The following is a 21,353-nucleotide window of genomic DNA, read 5'->3' on the forward strand; positions in this document are numbered from 1 at the left end:
TTTCACATTTACAGTCGCATCAATAAACCTGATATTTGGAAATGAATACATGTTTTATGTTATTTTTCTGTCAGAAGTTCATGGTTAAAGACAATCTAAAAGGTTTATTTTCAAAGAAGCTTGAAAAATGTTTTACATTCACTGTACTCTTTAAAGTCTTAATTTGCTTAAATAACCAACCTAATTTATACTAAAGCAGACAGAATTAAGATGAAGAAAAATTTGTAAACTACTGAGAGCAAATCTAACACAAAAAAGGTTAAGTTACTTATTTGAAAACACACACACAGCAGTAAGTGTTCATATCAAGGGAAGTAAACTTTATAGAAATAAATAGTTTTATATGCTTGATTATATTAGAGGGACTCCTTAGTTCAACTTTGTGCGAAACCCAGAAAATAATATTTCTGCTCTTGGAACAGTGGTAAGATTAGCATCTTGAGGCAAGGAAGGCTTAAGAATAGGATTCAGGACAATTAATTGAGTAATAACCTGGCTATCCTTCTCCTCAAGCCAAAAGTGGCCAGCAATAGGAAAAGATCTGGAAACACTTCCATATAGGGCTTTATGCTCCAGTAACTAAATAATTAAGAGTTTAAGCTGAGAGCACTGGCAGTTGCAGAGCTCTGTTTGCTAAATATCCAATAAGACTAAACGGCACCCTGCATCCAGAATACCTGAGAAGAATGCTGACTCCAAGTGTCAGAGAAGCTTGAAGTAATTCTGTGAGCCCAGAATTTCATTTGCTTCACCTTGTCATTGAGCAAATGAAACCATATCCACCAGAACCAATAATGATTATTCAAGTTTGATTCTCTTCTGTAATTCCACGTGCATTACCGGTATATCCTTTCTGCAGTTTATTAGGGGACAATTTTTCATTTAAAAAAATAAATATTGGGGTAACTTTTATACAGGCTGCAAAGAAGTAGAAGTAGCTAAGAAGTCCAAAGAAAGGAAGACTGAAGGTTTAATAAGTGCTTTAAACTTCCGAGAAGGTGTCTGGATAACGTAATCCATTTAGTCCTTGTCCGTGATACATCTCCCACCTCTCCAAGAATGAGATGTGAGCTTCTCGCACCTCCGTGTTCTTTAATCTAGTCTTCTATCTACCAAACTTGTGCAAGATTTTACAAGCAAAGTCAAGAAGAATGAGGACCTTAAGCCTCAGGACAAATCCTATACTTGCTCTGCTCTTCTCTACACTTGCAGTAATTTTTTTCCCAAATGTCTTTTGCTATATTTACTGTGGGTAGAGGACAATATGGCCAAATGGCATTGAAGGGAAACCTGTATATTTCTCTCTTAAGAAATAGGGAACTATTTATAAAATTATATTTGTATTAAAATTGAACCAAAGAATATATAAACAAATAAATGTCATGACTTAAATATTAAAAGCACAACACTTGGGTCCAGCTGCGGCCTTCCCTAATCTTAAGCATCTGTATTTGGGTGAACCACTCGACTATATAGCCTGGATGGTTTCATCAGCAACTTTCTAACAGGGAGTCTAGAAAGCCAAAAGTAGAGTGTGCAGGGCAGAGTACTGGAGAAACCTCCAGAGATCTGCAGAAAGCCCCTCTTGAGTCTTCAGTAGAGTTCTGGCCTGTCTATGCACATGCAGAAAGTATAAGAAGCCTGAAAAGAACCACCCAAAAGGAGCAGAGGGAACAAACCCCTGAGCTCATATGCAGGTTCCATGTTCCCACCTGCCAGAGTGAAAAACCTCAAAATGCATGGGCATTGAGTAAACTCAAAAGAGCACTGCCTTATATTGAGGAAAAGTCAGACCTAGATTTCAAGTGCATTTTTGTCAAGTATCCTGGATGCAAATTAGAAATTGGAGACAAAATATTAGTGAACTTGAAGAAATAGCAATGGTAATGATCCAAAATGAAATACGAAGAGCTAAACAGCAAAAGAACATGGAATTGGGCATCAATGTGGTGTTGAATAACTTCAAGCAGGATAAAATGTGTGTATCTGGAGTGTCTGAAAAGGTGGGGGAGGGAAAGAAAACATATCAGAAGAAATAATGGCTGAAATGTTTACAAATTTGACTAAAAATATAAACCCACAGAAGACAGAAGATCTACAAACCCAAAGAACAAGAAAACAAGAAACATGAAGAAAACTACACCAAGGCACATCACAATCAATTGCATAAAACCAATGATAAAGGGAAATTTTTAAAAGGAGCCAGAAAAAAAAAAAAAAAAAAAAAAAACCATTACATACAAGGAATAAAGATAAAAGTGAGGGTAGATTTCTCATGGAAAACAAGCCAGAACACAAGGAGCAGCATTTTAAAGTACATAAAGAAAAAACTGTCAGTCTAAAATCCCAAACACAGATGATCAATATCATTATTTCATTAGGAAACTGCAAATTAAAACCACAGAATGATACCACTGTGCACCCAGTTTGTGGGGATCATATTAGGGACAGTCAGGTGTAGCAAAGAGGAGAAACAGGAGATGCTTGCAAGAAAGTTCAGTATACTCACAGGTCCTACAGTCAGAGTTACAGCTTGCCTTGAAGTCCACACAGGGAACACATCAGAAGTGTGAGGCTCAACCAAGCAGAGGGGGTGGGAGGGAGGAAGAGACTGTGGACCTGGGGATGATACCTTTCATTTCACTACAGGGTGGGCGGGAGTTTAGTGGCTAGTCAGTCAGGTATATGATTGGGGAGTGTGCCAGTTTGAATGTATTAAGTCCCCCAAAACGCCATTGTCTTTGATGCAATCTTGTGTGTCGATTAGATTGTATTTCTTTGATTGAGTGTTTCCATGGAGATGCAACCCACCCAACTGTAGGTGATAACTCTGATTAGATGATTTCCATGGAGGGGTGGCCCTGCCTACTCAGCATGGGCCTTTATTAGTTTACTAGAGCACTATATAAGCTCAGACCGAAGGACCGAGCTTGCTACAGGCAAGAGGGACATTTGAAGAACACACAGGAGCTGAGAGAGAAGCTGTAGCTTACAGAGACATTTTGGAGATGGCCTTGAAGAGCAGAGAAGCTAAGAAAGGGCAAATGCCCCAAGAGCAACTAAGAGTGACATTTTTTGAGGAGCTGCAGCCTAGAGAGGAATGTCCTGGGAGAAAGCCATTTTGAAACCAGAACTCTGGAGCAGACGCCAGCCATGTGCCTTCCCAGCTAACAGAGGTTTTCTGGACACCGTTGGCCATCCTCCAGTGAAGGTACTCGATTGTTGATGACTTACCTTGGATGCTTTATGGCCTTAAGACTGTAACTGTGTAACCAAATAAACTCCCTTTATAAAAGCCAATCCATTTCTGGTGTTTTGCATTCCGGCAGCATTAGCAAACTGGAACAGGGAGTATCTGTTTGGTGCCCTGCTGGTAGGGAGGGGAGTCTTGGAGTGTGTCATGTGACAGGGACAGCTGGGGATTCACTATCTTGGCCAGGGACCCCTGATGGGTGAGGCGTCACTGACCAAGGTGAGCTCTTAAGTTTTCTTTCTCTTAGAATAGCTAAAATTAGTAAGACTGATCATACCAAATTCTGGAGACAATATAGAGCAACTGAAACTCTCATACACTGCTGGTGGAAAAGGAAAATGGCACAACCACTTTAGAAAACACTATGGCAGCTTCTTAAAAAGTGGAGCACACATTTAGAATATGCCCCAGTCATTCTACTCACAGGCACTCAGCAAAGAGAAATGAAAGGGTATGCCCACACAAAGACTTGTGCACTGGTGTTCAAAGCAGATCTAGTTGTAATAGCCCCAGAATGGAGACAACCCAAATGTCCATAAAGAGGTGAGTTGATAATGAAACAATGGTCTATCCATTCAATGAAATACTACTCAGAAATAAAAAGGAATGCAGTACACACAGCATGGATGAATCTCTAATTATGCTGAATAAAAGACAAAAATTTTAAGTGCTTTAGGATTTCATTATATGAAGTAACACACAAAATAATCTATAGATTATTGTTTTTCTGGGAATGGGGAGAGGGAAAGGAAACTCCTGGGAGCAATAGATATGTTCATTATTTTGATTATGGCAATGGTTTCATGGGTATATACATATGTCAAAATTTACCAAATCTCTTCTTTCAATCTGTTCTGCTTAGTGTATGTCAAGTATTCCTCAATAAATGTCTAAAAACATATTTAGCATGGATGCTATTAAAATGATTTTGGCAGCATAATTGGGTAATTACACTCCTGTTAATAAGTTACACAAAGCAAAAATCCTGAGACAGTTTATCCTAATTTAAAAATGGAGATTCTATATAGTAGCTACACAGTAACTAAGTAATTTTACATAGTTACTCAATTTTTTAGTTTTTAATCTTTTTTTTTCTTTTTCATCCTTTTTTTCTTCTGTGTGATGTCAAAAACAGAAATCACTGAGGACTCCAATGTCTTCCATGTAATTTTGTAACACAATGCCCTGCACACATGGCTTATTGTTAATAGATGGTATTTTTCTACCCTAAATGATAAAAACAAAAATACATTGCAGCAATAATATTGAGATTCACTAAGTTTATTAACAGTTTAACCAGAAATTTAATTAACTGAATTTCAATCCAATAAATAAATGAAGGGGATCACAGATCCAGTAAAAAGAAAGCAACTTCTGGACTTTTATCCTACCACCTGTGTACATCCAGCATGAAATATGCCCAGAACTAAAACTGAATGTATACTTTGTGCTAGACACCATCCTGGGTGCTGCGTATATACAAACGATTAAGTTACCAAAATTAGGGCTTATCAATGGTGTCTGCAATACACTGTGATGAGAGCTATGTAATAGGCTAAAAATACTGTAGGAACCACCAAGATGGCTAGAGAGAATCAGTGACCCCCTCGGCCTGGGAAAAGCAGAGTAAGATCCTGCAGAAGGAATGCATATTCAACAGAATGACAAGAAGTGGGGAAAAAGTGCTAGAAGTAGAAGGAGGGTGTATTAGTTAGGGTTCTCTAGGGAAACAGAACCAACAGGAAATATCTGTAAATATGAGATATTATAAAAGTGTCACACATAACTGTGGGGATGCACAAGTCCAAATTCCGTAGGCAGGCAGCAAACTGGCAACTATGATGAAAGTGTTCGATGAACTCCTCAGGAGACACTGTCTAGCCAAAGAAGTGAAGGATCTCTCTCTTCTCCCTTAAAAGTCTTCAACAGATTGGATTAAATCCAGCTGATTGAAGTCTCTCATTGTGGAAGACATGCCCTTCATTGATGTAATCAGTCACAGCTGCAGCCAATTGACTGATGATCTAATAAATCAGCCTTCTGGTTTATTAACCAGCCACAAATGTCCTTGCAGTAATGGATAGGCCAGTGCTTGCTTGACCAGACACCTGAGCACCATCACCTGGCCAAGTTGACACATGAACCTAACCATCACAGAGGGGTAAGTGAAAGTCCCAGGGGAGCGTATCATGGTTGTATCAGGGTCCTTAAAAGAAGGGATGGGAACAGTGAGTGAAAAGGAGGAGCCTTTCCTGGAGTGTGTATGTGTGTCAGTGCGATTGTGAATGTGTCTGTGTGTGTGTGTGTGTCTGTGTTGTAAGGAAACATATGAAAAGATTTTTAACCAACCAAGAAAGTAAGATTACCAGGTAAGTGATCTTTGAAAAAAGACTACTCTGGCAACAGGATAACAAATGGTTTGGAGGGACATGAGCTTGAAACAGGGAAACCATGTCAAACTTCACAACAGTAAATGCTGGAAAAATTGAGCATTTGAACCAAGCAGTAACAAGAAGAGTTGAAGAAAAGCAGACAGAAGCAAATTCAAAAGATAGAGCCATGTGTGGTCTTTCAGAATCAAGCAGCAGTGCCACCTCTCTCAGTGTCTGCACCAATGTTTTCATAAGCATTCTAATCCCGATAGCTTTCCCAGTGACAGAAATACTTTCTGCTTGGTGATGAACACTCTTTTTAACAATCACAAATGCTGGAAATCTGTATTGATGGTTAGAACTACATGGAAGGAGGAGTTTGACTCCATTTCTTTTGTTTGCTGACAGCTTTCAGCCCTCACTGCTCTCTCTTTCTCTTCTGCCCCATCTCCGAGCAAGCCAATAAGAAAGCTGGGGAGATCTCTCCTTTGGCAATGATTCAAACCACGGAAATCTCTGCCTCCATGCAGAATTCTCATGCAGCCCCATGCCCTAGTCACAATAAAACCCGGGCCAGTCTCCTTTCCTTGCTCGTTCCCACCATTTCAGATCTATTTGGGATCATCAATTATGTATGTAATAATGCTTTTAATACCCCTTTGGTGTGTGCGGTATCATCATTCTCGACATCAGAACCAAATTTGGGGTGAGAGTCCCTCCTGCCTTTGCAGGGTTGACCATAAGACTAAAAAAGACAGACATAAAGAGAAGTATATGTTTACAGTTTAATCATTTTTGCTGTTGTCTCCTAGACTTCAGTCTCAGCAATATATTGCTTTGACAAAGGCATTTGGATACAGCCTGCAGAGTCCTTTTCAGCTAATGGAAAAACAGGTAAAATTGAAAGAAGGTAAAAACTAAGGTTGCTAATGACAAGTTAATGCAAAGAGCTAAAATCTTAGGGACTTCATTATTTACAGAGGTATGATGTTACAGAGTTGTTCCGGTTTGCTAATGCTGCCATCATGCAAAACACTAAAAATGGGTTGGTTTTTGTAAAAGGGGTTATTTGGTTTCAAAGTTATAGTCCTAAGGCCATAAAAGTGCCCAAGCAAAGGCATCAACAATAGGGCACCTTCACTGAAGAACAGCAATGGCATCCGGAAAACCTCTGTTAGCTCTGAAGGCATGTGGCTGACATCCGCTTGCTCCCAGATTACGTTTCAAAATGGCATTCTCCAAAATGTCTCTAGGCTTAGCCTCTCAGGGCAAACTCTGGGTTAGTATCTCCAAATTGTCAGTGAAAGTCTGCTTTCAAAGGCCGTCTCCAAAATGTCCCCTTTGGCTGCAGCACTTAGCTTTTATAGCACTCTAGAGCCAGACTGAATGGGCAGGGCCACACCTCCATGGAAATAATCTAAGCAAAGGTATTGCCCACAGTTGGGTGGGTCACATCTCCTTGGAAACAACCTAATCCAAAGATTCCAACCTAACATGTCTGCCCTCACAAGATTTCATTAAAGAACATGGTATTTTGGGGGATATAATACATTCAAACCCACACAAGAGTCAAAACAGATCGTTGTGATGTAGGAGTTTCCGATTCTCTATCGTAGGTTTCTATTTCGTATTCTTACTTTGTAATAGCACACTGTTACTAAAAATATTTTGGATAATGGAAATACAGTACAAACATTTTTCCCAAGGTCACATTATTTGAAGCCACTAGGAACAATAAGAATGGCTAAAATTCATTGAGGACTTATTATGTCCCAGGCATTATTTATATGTATTAGTTAATTTAATCTTCATAACAGCTCTATGAGATGGGTTACTATCATTATCTATATTTTTAGAGATAAGGGAACTGAGACACAGAGAGGGTAAGTAAGTTACCCAAGGTCACACAGCTGGCATTAAGCTGTGAAGCCAGATTTCCAACCCAGGCATTCTGTTTGTAACCACTACCCTAGATTGCATATAAGAAGGTGTGGTTCACTATGTTAGTACATTTTATTGAATTATGCAGCTTTATTGAATTATATAGCTTTATATGTCATAAGCAAATAGCAGTTGCTCTTTGAAAGAATGATGTTGGGATCATCTTTATTTATATACGTCTACTGCTACCTCTCTATATAATTCTGAAAATAAAATGAGAAACAAGCTTCATTTGAAAATAGAGACACTCTTTAAGTATGCAGTATTTGCATGTCATTATAATTATCAACCATAACATCAGGTTTTGCTAAGAATAATGACCAGCCATGAACAGATTCCGCACTACCCAACCCAAAGCAGGACGGTCACATCTGCAAACTGGCTCTCAATGGGACAGGTCACTTGAACCAAAGTCCATAGCAACCATGTCCAGAAGCAGCTGTGATCTGAGTGATTTCAGTGTCCCGGGTATCAGGGAGATATCTGTCTAGTTGTTCATCCTCTGTCCCGATGTGTATTCTCCCTTCTAATCCTGAGTCCCAGCCAGTCCATAAACCAACCACCCAGTTCTTATCAGGCCCTCTGCACTAGGATTAGATCTGCTTCTAACATAAACTAAACACTAAGAATCAGGGCTTCTGAGGAGGTCCAATTACAAGCTCCTCCCAGGAATCTTGGTTACAGACCCTGCATATGGCGCTTGGGTGCTCCATATCCTCCTACATATGGTAATATCATCTAATAAGACCTGTCCAAAAGCTTCCTCTTTCCTGCTCTTTGGACTTGGGTAGCTGCTCAACACCTGGACTTTGTCAGCTCTTGTAACATGGGCTATACCTTGAACCAGAAATGATGTTACACATTGTTCTAGTTTGTTAATGCTGCAGAATGCAAAACACCAGAGATGGATTGGCTTTTATAAAAAGGGGGTTTATTTGGCTACACAGTTACAGTCTTAAGGCCATAAAGTGTCCATCAGTAATCGGGTACCTTCACTGGAGGATGGTCAATAGTGCCCGAAAAACCTCTGTTAGCTGGGAAGGCACGTGGCTGGCATCTGCTCCAAAGTTCTGGTTTCAAAATGGCTTTCTCCCAGGACGTTCCTCTCTAGCAAGCTTGCTCCTCTTCAAAACGTCACTCACAGCTGCACTGAGTTCCTTCTCTTTGAGTCAGCTCATTTATATGGCTCCACTGATCAAGGCCCACCCTGAATGGGTGGGGCCATGCCTCCATGGGAATATCTCATCAGAGTTATCACCCACAGCTGGGTGGGGCACATTCCAAGCAAATCTAATCAGCACCAAAACGTCTGCCCCACAAGACTACATCAAAGATAATGGCATTTGGGGGACACAAGACATTCATACTGGCACACACATTTTGCTATTGAAAGAAAATGAAATCTTCAGAATCAGGCAGTGAATCTTTCCATGGATAAATGAGCCACTTATTAGGGATCTCAGAGGTACTTACAGGAAAATTTATTTGTATTGAGTTCCCTACAAATGTTTGTAAAATACACAGGAAAGTAACTTCCACATACTTTCAAAACAGTATATTTTAAATACATCAATTCCTTCATTAATTTGGTAAATATTGATTGAGGGTCATAAACAGCATTGTGGGGACAAAGAGATGTGATTGTGTTTTCAGGAAGTTTTTTAAAAAACAAGTGTTGGCAAGGATATGGAGACATAGGAACACTGGTATGTTGTTGGTGGGAGTGTAAAATGGTGCAGCTGTTGTAGAAAAGTTTGGTGGTTACTCAAAAAGTTAAACATGGAATTACCATATGACCTGGCAATCTTACTCTTAGGTATATACTCAAAAGGACTGAAAGCAAGGACTCAAACAGATGCTTTATACACCAATATTCATAGAAATATTTGTCACATGACCAAAAGGTGGAAGCAACTCAAATGTTCATCCACAGATGAATGGATAAACACAATGCGGTAGACAGAATACTATTCATCCATAAAAAGGAATGAAGTTCTGATATATGCTACAACATGGGTGAACAGTAAAAACATTAAGCTAGGTGAAATAAACCAGACAGAAAGGGCCAAAACTCATATGCTCTAATTATGAAATAATTAGAATACGCAAACACAAAGAGTCAGAAATTAGAATACAGGAGAGTTAACGTTTAATTTGTACAGAATTTCTGTTTGGGGTGATGGAAAAGTTTTGATAATAGATGGGAGTGATTGGAGTATAATTAACACCACTGAAACATATGCTTGAAAGAGGTTAAAATAGAAATTTTAAGTTGTATATATATACATCACCAGAATAAAAACTTAAAAAAAAATGTAAAACACAAATGAATGCTAATGTAAATTATGGACTATAGTTAATAGTACAATCATAATAATATTGGTTCATTAATTGTAATGAAGATCCCACACTAATGTGAAATGTTAATAGTAGGGAAAACTGGAGGTTTGGAGGGGTAATATGGCAACTGTGCTTTCTGCATGATTTTCTCTGAAAACATACACCTGCTGTTTAAAAAAAAAGATCTCAGGACTCAAACATTAAAAAAAATCTAATGCAGTAGGCAAACATATAACCATCTGTTATATGAAGCAGATAAGAGCCTGAAAACTAATACTTTTCATAATATTGTTTTTCAATAGACGTTAAACCAATTACCTAAATAGAAGGTGCAATTTTATTTCTTATCTAGATGATGCAGCCAAAGCACCCAGTTCAAGATGAAACCCCAATCAATTCCGGGCTCCACCCCTGGTTGATGAGACGGCCCCACACACTGTCACTGAGTACCAATGGTCATGTAACACAGCTGAGTCTAAGAAAACCAGATCTGTGCATTTTGCTGGGCATTTTTAGGAAAGAGAATCATTCATGCTTTTACTTACTCAACAAATGTATATTGAGAACCCCTGTCTGTCAGGATTTCTCCTATGTTCTTGGATTGTGGAGGAAAAAAATGATGAAGTCACTGTTGTTGCAGAGCTTGGGGTGGGAGACCAAGTGCAGAGTGTTTCAAGTGCTAGTAAGAGCTAATATGGAAGGGAAGGGAGGAAAGAAGGAAGAGAAAAGAGAGAGAAGAGAGAGAGATAGAAGGAAAGAGAGAAAGAAGAGAGAGGAGAGAAAGGGAGAGATAGAGGAAAGGAAGAGAAAGCGAGAGGGAGAAAGGGAGAGCTAGGGAAGAGAAGAGGGGAGAGAGGAATGGAGAGAAAGCAGAAAGAGAGAAACAACGAGAGAAGGAGAGAACAGAGAGATAGAAGGAAAGATAGAGAGAGAGAAAGGGAGAGAAGGAAGGAAAGAGAGAAAAGAGAAGAAGAGGGAATGGAGAGATAGAAGGAAAGACAGAAAGAAAGAGAAAGGGAGAGATAGAAGGAAAGAGAGAGAGAAGGAGAGAGAGAAGGAAAGAGAGCAAGAAAGAGAGAGAGAGAAGAAAGGGAGAGAGGAAGGAAGGAAGGGAGGAAGGGAGAGAGGGAGGGAGGAAAGGAAAGAGAAACATTCTCTCTATTGCACTGCTAGACAGGTAGACCTTGATCTTGGAGCTGCCAAGAAGGAAGCTGGCTGAGCATCAAGCTAATGCTAGGAAAACGGACCGGAAAGGTGAAGAGAAGCCAATCCTGAGGTAAAATTTCGTCACCTGGACCCAGCCTCGCCTGAAATGAAATGATGGACTTTGTAAGGTAATGCAAGCCATCAATTCCCCCTTTTGTGTAAGACCATCTGGTTTGGGTTTTCTGTCACTTGTACCTCACAGATGCTTGTCAATAGCCCATCACTGACATCTCCATTGCTTATTACTCCACATGCCATCAAGCCATCATTAAGTGCTGAAAAGTGCTCTTTTGCTTTTCATCTTCACTGCCATCATCCTATTCCAGTCCCTCTTATACCCGTGAAACTGAGTAACAGTGGAAGACTTCAGAGGAGCCGGATCCCACGGAAAGCAGTGAGGGAGGAACAGAACACCTCTTTGAACAGCCAAATCCATTCAAATCAACCCAGGCAATCACTAAGATGACAGACGTCACAGCCAAGCCATTCTTGATCCAAGAAAAGGGAGGAGGAAAATGATCACAGGAATGGCGTATGCCCTTTTTATGTTGAAATGCATTCTAGCCTATAAGTTTTATCATCTCACTACCTTGTTTCACCCCTGCAATCATACTCACAAAGAAAAGGATCAATTTCTGGGCCAACATGCAACTGACTTCTTAACAAAGGAATCTTGCCATTTACAAGGAGAATCAGCGAAACTGATCATCAGTGCTGTCATAAATCTCTCATAAATCAAGTTTTCATGTTTTCTAAAGTAGATCAGGAGGCTCCACATTATAACAAAGAAAAGTAAATTATTTATTGAGATTAAAATTTCATTCTTATGATCCAAAAAACCAATATTATGTTTTATTAGACTTTGAACTATAGGTCAATATAGATCATTTGACTTTCTCTAATAGGTATTTGACTATGAAACTTTTTAACCATATTGCGTTCTATGTCCAGAAATTTTTTTCTCAGAAAGTTTCCTTGTAACTCTAAAAAAGCAAACAGTAATTTGGTGTTTTCTCCCCTAAACTCTCTTAAAGGGACCCTTAAACTCTATTCAATGTATAGTCCCTGCAGCCCCCAATTTTTTTTTAACTCTTCGCAATGTCCGTACATTTCACGCATTATAAAAGGACATGCTCTGAAATGTCAAGCCTCAAGAGGTTTTCTTATCAGAACTTCCATGAACCAATAAGAGAACACTGCCAAGAAGCCTAAGAATCACAGATACAGAGAACCCAGCAGTCTTGATGACATCACACAAGGTATTTATTTCTTCCTTCTAATGTTGTATTACTTGTAATTTAGCAGTTCTCCTACACCCAAGTTTCTAAACATCTAAAACACAGCAAACATAAAGCTATTTAACAAATCCATCATTTTGATCATCTCAAATATCTGGAAAGACATCTACACCAGTGTATCATTATTCTAAAAACAGCCAAATCTTAGACATAAAAACAGCCAAGTTCTTAAAATAGTTTATTCCATATATATGGGTTTTGACTAAATTGACTTTCTTTGACCTGAATCAAATTATTGGATAACCTACTGATGCTAATGGGGTTCCAATGATATCTATTGGCCTTTAAGTCAAAATCCTTCCAGGCAATCCCTTTCTTAATGCTGTGTTCACAAAGACCAGCTCTTAGGTATAACTCAGAAGCAGGTTAAGGATTGTGGGTTATGCACATCTGTGAATTTTTTAGTTTCCTAGGATGCTCAAGCAAATACCATGAAATGGGTTGGGTTAAACAATGGGAATAGCTCACAGTTTTCAAGCTAGAAGAAAATCCAAAGCAAGGCATCATCAAGCTAACACTTTCTTCCCGAAGACTGGTGTTCTGGGGCTGGCCGCTGGCGAACTTTGGTCCTTAGCTTTTCACATGGCAAAACACATGGTGGCCTCTCCTGGCCTTTTCCTTCTCTTCCAGGTTCCACTGATGTTCAGCTTCTTGCTTCCTATGGCTCTCTCTATTTGTTTAAATTTCAGTCTGCTTATAAAGGACTCCAGCAATAGGATTTAAGAGCCATCCTGAATGAGGTGGGTCACACCTTAACTGAAGTAACCTACTTACAATGGGTTCACACCCACAGGAATGGATTATATTTAAGAACATATTTTTCTAGGGTATGTACAGCTTCAAACCAACAGAGCATACTAACATCCTAGAACACAGAGCATTAGGGTGTATGAACACGCTACAGCTTCTACTGGATCAGGGCAAATGGCATCCTACTTATTAATGGCTCACACTCTCAGAAATCCAATCTGGAGACTTTCTATCTCATAATGGTAGCAAATAAAATATAAATTCATTCCACCTGCCAACTCAACCTAACCTAATAAATGCCATGCTTATCACAATTTCCAGTGATTTTTCACTCTCTTCAGCACACGCTACACAATCACCCTTCCCTCAAGACATTTAAATAAACTCGCACGTACACACACTGATAATTTTGCCACTTACTCCATCAACTCACTACTCCAAAAATACTATATTTAGCTTAAATTTATTAAGTACTTTGGTTGCCTGAGAACTCACAAATTTTAAAACGCAAAACAATTGCTACCTTTGAACATGCAAGTAGCACCCAACTTGATGTCTAAAGGCAGCAGGTCACTTCTGTGTTAATCTGAGCAGTAATTTCACTGCTTGTCCAAAAGCTCCAGAGATGTCTTCTGTTGGGGGTTGAGTACCACAAATAACGGGGCTGACAGTAAAAATTGAGCACATGGGGACCACAGGTCTAGAACACAGAGTTCAAGTGATTAAAGAAGGTTACCTAAACCATGAGAAATTTCAAATAACATTAGTCCACTTGAGTGGGTGGAACTGTGGCCCACAAAAAGATATGTCCATGTAGAACATCAGAATGTAACCTTATTTAGAAGAAGGATGCTTGCGGATGTAACTAAAGGAAGGACTGTGGGACAAGATTGTCCTGGGTTAGATGGTCTTTAAATCCAATGAATTAGTGTCCTTCTAAGAGACAGAAAAGAAGGTGCACAGGGGAGATCCAGAAGAGAAGGCCACATGTGAAGAAATAGGCCGAGATTGAAGTGAAGTGTCGCAAGCCAAGAACACCAAGGGTTACAAGCACATACTAGAAGCCAGGAAAGAGGCATGGAACGGACTCGCCCTCAGAGCCTCCAGAAGGAATCACCCTGTTGACACCTTGATTTTGGATTTCCAGCCTCCAGAACCGTGAGAGAATAATTTTCTGTTGTTTAAAGCCACCTAGTTTGCGATCATTCATTACAGCAGCCAGAGGAAACTGATACACTCTTTCTTCCAACAGTGGCCCAAGAAATGCATGATCTTAAAAAGTCTTTCTACATGGGCTGTACTCACTATGGCCCTATGTCAAGAGATGGAACCACAAGTGACACAATATCCTAAAGCATATAAATTTAAATATCTGACATGCTATTTATAATAAAGTATCCTCTTAAATGACCCATCTGAAAATATATATTTAGCAGTTAAAAAAGAAAACATTTACATGTTTCCCCCCATAAGTTAGATATAAACAATACACCCTCCATGAATATCTTAATCTGAAGTACTACCCAGTATAATTTAATAAAAGTCATAGCACAGCTAATATATATTACACCATGTTTTCCTTTGAGACTTACAACCTTAGAGGGAGTATTGTTTTAGCTCTATTAAATGGGTATATATTTAAATAATAAGTATGTAGTGTCTAATTTTAAACTTCTTAAAATATCAAATGTTTTATGCTTCAATTATTTTCCAAATTAGTGCATTGAAAATATCCATTATCTGGAACCCAAGGAGGACAATTTCACCCCCTGTTTTATTATTGAAGAGTAAAGCTTTCTCAGAATCAGAAAGGAAATTTCTTGTAAACCAACAACCAAATGAAGCACACTTACTATCACACAATGCTGTGTGTACATCTCCCAAAAATGTGCAATCCTAATGTCAAAACATCACTTCCAAAAGTTAAAAACATGACACTTATGCAGATATAGAAGAGACCCATGCCAAAGATTTATAAGCTCATTAATGAGTGATCTAGTAATACAAGCACTTTTAGGAACTGGGGATTTTTGGACATTGATAAAGGAATGTTAGAATGAGAGTACTAGGTTATAAAAACCGATTGATATCCAACAGGGCCACAAGCCCTTTGAAGTTAACTTTTGCACTTGGAAAAAATTCAACTCAACAGGAAACATCTCTCTGTCTGAACTCTAATCAAATAGTAAAAATGTCCAAGCCAAACATGGATGCATTCTTCTAGAGAATTAAATAATCATTGAACAGACCTATTAAACAATGTCCCTGCATAACATTGAAAAGCCACATCATATCCTCTTTTGCAGTAATTACAAATTGTGTATAATTTTTCTTAATACTTGATAAGAAACATTTAATCACATAATTCTATGCTGTAGAATTCAAACTGGGAAAAACTCGTATCTATATTTTGAAGGGGCAGGTCAGATTCAGTCTAATACCATTCAGAAATATGCAGACATATGCAAAGAAGTTTTTTAAAGTTATTCAATACAAAGGAACAAATGCCTAAAACAATCCACAGGTCAGCAGATCCAAACTTGGCAGGTGGAAGTGGGAAAGTCAGTTACTGAAAACCAAAACTTGCTGTCTGAATAATCACAAAAACAACTAACACTTCAGAAGTTACTTGGAAGAACTTTTTACGTTGGCATTATAAGGTTATAAAAAATAAGTGAGAGGAAGGTCTGAGGTTAATTGTTACTCTGATATCAAGAGTCACAAGTAAACCTTGGATCTATTACTTCCAAACTGCTTACGCTTTTTTACACTTTTATATTCAGTCTCTGATTTGGGGACTTAAAGGGGAAAATAAGTCAACTTAAAATTTATTCTGTTAACTGAGATTTTTTCTATTAGTAACTATATCCTCCATAAAGTACTTTTGAATAATTTGTTATTTTTCCTAGATCAACTCGTTATCCCGTACCAAGAACCAGATTTGTCTTGAGGCCAATGAAGACTGAGCTTTGTCCTCTCCCTAGGAATTTTTCCAGGCCTAGGAGGATAACTCAGTGTGTCCCCAGGCTCATTCTGTTTGCTTGTGCTTAAAGAATCTCCCAAAATTGCAGAAGCTTCAGGTCCCACAAAACCTGGCTCTGTCCTTTTCCACCTAAACTTTTGTGTTTGTATATAAACATATGGTTTAGAGAAAATGCTTTTTTTTCCCTCTAAAAGTTTCCAAAAAAACAGCCTGACCTTAGTATTTCTGGGAAGTATATTCAAATACCATAAATAAGGGTCTGTTTTCTAGTTTGTTGGAGAGTCTTTCCAAAAAGCTCAACATCAAGTGTCTGCTAAAACCCTTATCCCTATGGGCTGTGATCCCCAACACTTTTTACTGCATCAGTGCACAATTGATATCCTGTTCACCTGCTCCACAGCAAATCCTCTGATGGGCTTGTCTCCCTTAGCCAAGCTGATTAACTTAGAAGATGAAACTCACTCTAGCCAAACACTAAGCAAGCTGCCAGAGTAAAGAAAAGTCTGAATCAGTCAAAACATCAGTGAGATTTCAATCCATATTCACCAGGGTGATAATTTCTTCTATTAAAGACTGCATTGCATTCATGGTGTTACTTGAGATTGAATGCACTCACTTAGCAATAAACAGTGTTGACAACACTTAGCAAATAATTACAAATAATCCATTTCCTCTGAAATGTTAAGATTCTGAAAAACAAAATCTTTGGGAAGATCCATATGACAAACACGCTATTAGACATTTATTTAAATTAATCCTTGTGATTTTATGCTTCTTAGAAACTAGCGTTATGTTCAGTGCTTCCGTTCTGCATGCATATAGTTTTACACCAAATAATTAAGGTTAAATGTGTTACCGCGTTAGTAGAATTTATACACTCCAGGTATTTCACTATCATCTCACTATGTATGTTATTTATATTTTGAAAGGACAATATTGTATGATAATTTATGTTACAGAATTATATTAACACACTGTCACCAAAGATAATATTGAGTAATGCTTTAACACATATTGGAGACTAGGCTCCAATGAAGTTAAGTGTTCAAATCTGATACAAATTCTTAAGTTAAGGTGCTAAGAATATTTATTACTTAGGTCAAGCACCAGGTATTATATGAAGACCATGGGTTGGTTTCCCACACTGGCCAGTGACATGGGCTTATACTGCACCCCCAATCAGGGGCAGAGACCTTTCACCTACAAGCCTCTGGGTATAATGGGAAGGAGAGGCATCAACAGATTTTTTTTTAATCCAGAATATCACTCCTGAAAGAGTGATTCAAAGTGTACACCCTACCTATAGTGGGTCAGAATTATTTAACTTTATTTTTCATTTTTGCAATGAGAAGGGCACTTTTGAAAGGGGGAGGAAACAAAAGGAAGCTCCTAGAGAAAATTACGAGCACTGATATTTAATACTGCAGGACCAAGTCAGTCATGCTCATTAAATAGAATTCCTGGATCTACACGTGTTAAAATTTACACCAAATAATCACCGTCAACTACTGAAGTTTTTAACATATTCTTCAGTCCTTTTTCCAGAGATGGGGGTAGGGAGAGCAACAGCTATCAGCTAACATGTGTGCTTTGCTTTTATGGGTAAAATAATTCAGCTGTAAGTTAACTTATAATTGTGTTATTCAAGTGGAGAAGAGATGAACATTATGCCTCAATGATGCTGAATCCATGAGACAGATTTACAACACTAAATAAGCAATCAAATTGTTGACATTTTCTTATTCTAATTATATCTATTCTGTCCTCTAAAAGGCACTGAAATTCATCATGAAATGGCAGATTCACAGGGATAATTATAAAGGAGAGAGCTAACTCATTCCTCCACATGTGTCTCTTGGTAGGAAGTGAAGAAGCCAAAAACTGGCTATCCAGAAACTTCTAGAAAACAGGACTCTAACTTGGAATCTATATTCAAACTTTCCTCTTCCGTTCCATTGAAACGGAAAATTCCACACAATAACGATCTCTTGCATCTTGACTAAGACCAAAAAATTTTTTAAAAAGGCTAGATAGGTGTTCACATTTTCTAGAAAATCAGTTCCTGGGCCACATTTTGGCCACATTCAACTTGTTTTATCTTCAAAAAGAAGGGGAAAATATAGAGCCAAAAAAAAAAAGGATAAAAATGAACAAGTACATAGTTTGAGGCCATTTCAAAGCACATTTTTTCCCATGCAGAATCCCCCTAACTCAAAATTTCCCACTGATGAAAAAGGTTCCGGTCAAAATTGCCCTGAAAAGGCAAACGTTTAAAACAGGTCTGGCTCCCTGAGAGACTGGCTTATGAGACAACTTCACACAGGCTGATCCCCACCTCAGTAGTAAATGGCTGATTTACTACTGAGAACCAGCTATGAGTAGAGTAAAAATGTCATTGGGTCCATTTGGAAGATTTTTACATTTTTCTAAGTTTATATACAGTTCTCATTAATTTCGTATTGGTCCTCAAGTACATCTCGTTATTAGTTTTAAAGTTTTGTCTCAAAGGATTACTTAAGTTCTTAAAACATTTCTTAAGGGAAAAAACTTGAGCGGCACTGATGTTCATCATTTCTTTTTATTACCCTAAATCCCACCCTACTGGCAAAAGCCTACTTTAGAATTTCTCAAATGATAGGACAGCAGTAGAAAGACCTCTCTCTCTCATGACTTAGTAATAGCAGATTTCAAATACACATTTCATATACTTTGCTTGCACACACATACACACACATATACATAATGACTTCCCAAATTTTCAGGAATCAAAGAAAAATTGGTCAAAACCAAATAATCGATACCAAAGGGTTTCATTTACTCCTATTGCTGTTAGTACAAATCAATCACCAAGCAATTATCAAATGACATCACCAAGAAATTATCAAATGCAACTTGCCTTACCTCCATCAACCTTTAAATCTACAAAGTCGTTTAAATATGTGTTTGACACTTGAAGAACCACCAATATCCATCTTTGTCACGTGGTGATCAAAGACTCCAACTTCAGTATCTAAGATGTTCTTACCAATTCAAATTTACATTGGTAGTTTAAATTATTGAACTTCTAATAGTAGTACAAACATTTCTTAAGTAAAAAAAGCTGAAAAAAATTTTAAAATTAAAACTAGCTTTGACATTTGGGGGTCAACCAGAGACCCACAGGGAACAGTTTAAAGATACATTCAATTCTGACAGGTTTCTTATCCTTTACACAGAGCACCTCAAAGAGTGTGACTCCCCCAAAAAGAACACTCAGTGTGAAAGAGAACTACATTTTATATCTTCTTGGATCTCAGGGAATAAAAACCAAATAAAAATAGACATATAACTAGTCATGCCAGTATAATGTGATGACAGCTACGGAAACAGGCAAGACAACTCTGTACTCTGCTACCCTAATGAGACAGATTTTTGAAGCCACACTCCCCCCTAAGTACTAGTGACCTCCAGTGACTTACTTTTTAATTGTACTTCAGTAGTTAGTAGGTTGAATTATTTTACTATTCATTTATACAAGCACATCATTGAGTGCTAGTGGTTTTTAATTTCTTTGCAAAATGACAAGTGCTCTATTCACAGGACCTAGAGGTTTTCATTTTATGGAAATGCTCCCAATTTCCAGCCTTTCAGGGCAAACTGCCTGGTGACGGCAGAGTGGCGCCCCCCAGAGCTAAAACTGGACACCTGGCAGCGAGAAAATTTTCTGACGGTGCCTACTAACACTTTTTTGAAAGGCACACCAGCTTTGCCTACTCCCCACAACCTGATTCTTAAAAAAATTCTTGGAGGGGAGGAAAGGAGTGGAGGGATTTAAAATTCCTCAAGGAGGAATAAGTCCTGGGATGGAGATTTCAATCTGAATGAAACTTGAAGAACTTTGTTTTGATTTGCAGCTTAAAATGCATTGAGATCTGAATCAATTTGGCTGGCACCTTTGGATCAGATTCACAGCGCTATACCACAGAACTGAGAGCTTAAATCTCCACCGAACCAACAAAAACTAGAAACGGAGCAAATCACAAAACGGAAGCATAAAAACTTTTAAAAGAACAATTTTTTAAAAATCAAATGAATGGCAGGCTATGTTTTTCCTTTCAGCAGAAGGCTTCTCCCATGAGGAGGGTCTATAATTTTCTGAGTACCCAGGGAATACCTAGGTCTGATAAAGTGGCCTCTGCCCCTGAGCACAGCCGCAGCACCCCAAGAGTTTCTTAGGCGGGCCCCGATTCCACGGACTCAGCAGCTGCTAGCCCTCTCAACTGCAAACATCTACGCTAACGCAGGGCATTGCCAGGTCGGCTAGTTAGTTCCCTTTTTGACATGATCCCTATAAAATGCATTTATACTAAAAAGGAACAAATGAACATATTGGCATGCTAGTCTCCGATCTGCATGCAAATTTTAGGTTTTACTAGAACTTGAGCTTTCTCAATGAATATTCAAAACAACAGCTGAGCATTCAGCTCCCAGACAAAAAGTGAAAACACGCTGCGTGTATATATTTTAGACCTGACAAGAGGAAAAACAATCGTAAAACATCTCATCTTCGCACCGGGATCTGAAGCTATTTTTTACACGCCTCATTTTCAGAAACATGCCAGCCATTCCGTTTGGCAATATTAATTCATAACAAAACCTCAAATTCTAAGTTTTCAATGTAAGTTTTAAATGATGGGCCGTACTCACAAGTATTCCCTGCTGCCACGGTGCTCCAGTTCTGAGTGGACAAAAGAAAGAGCATCTTGAAAAGGGCTCCAGTGAGAGGGGCCATGTTCACATTCGTTGGGGGGGCGGGGGAGCCCACCCCAAAACCCAACAGCCACCAACAGCTGCTCTGCGCTTAGGCCTTTTCTTCTTCCCTCTCTCTCTCTCTCTCTCTGCCGGTCTTCTGCGCTCCCTCCTCTTCTCTATTTCGCAAACCAACGCGGCGCTGACTCGGTAGGGAAGTCTAACCTGCAGCCACACCTACAAATCACTCCTCCCACCCCCGCTCCCTGCAGCGCCAATTCCTGAACAGCAGAGCAGGAGCCGGTCCTGCGAGCTGCAGAGTTGCTCGCTCCCGCGTGTCCTGGGCGCCCCTGGCGGTGGCAGGTGGGAAGTGCGAGTCGGGAATCACATCACCCTTTAAAAGCTCTCTCTCTTTCTTGGTGGTGTTGGGGAAAGACGGGATCCTGACAGATACGCCCTCATCGGTCACTCTCTCCTCTCGG

At 38.9% G+C, this 21,353-nt stretch overlaps 1 protein-coding gene across 1 annotated transcript in view; it reads right to left on the reverse strand.

Annotated features, from left to right (window-relative positions):
* LOC119504721 (contactin-associated protein-like 3) overlaps window positions 1–21,015 on the reverse strand; it is a 228,022-nt gene extending 207,007 nt beyond the window's left edge. The window contains exon 1 of the mRNA XM_037797178.1: window positions 20,830–21,015. Within this exon, the coding sequence (XP_037653106.1) occupies window positions 20,830–20,914 (85 nt within the window). The 5' untranslated portion in view covers window positions 20,915–21,015. The remainder of the gene's footprint in view (window positions 1–20,829) is intronic.
* Between the last annotated feature and the right edge of the window lie 338 nt (window positions 21,016–21,353).

The sequence above is a fragment of the Choloepus didactylus genome, chromosome 10, assembly GCF_015220235.1.
Source record: "Choloepus didactylus isolate mChoDid1 chromosome 10, mChoDid1.pri, whole genome shotgun sequence".
NCBI lineage: Eukaryota > Metazoa > Chordata > Mammalia > Pilosa > Megalonychidae > Choloepus > Choloepus didactylus.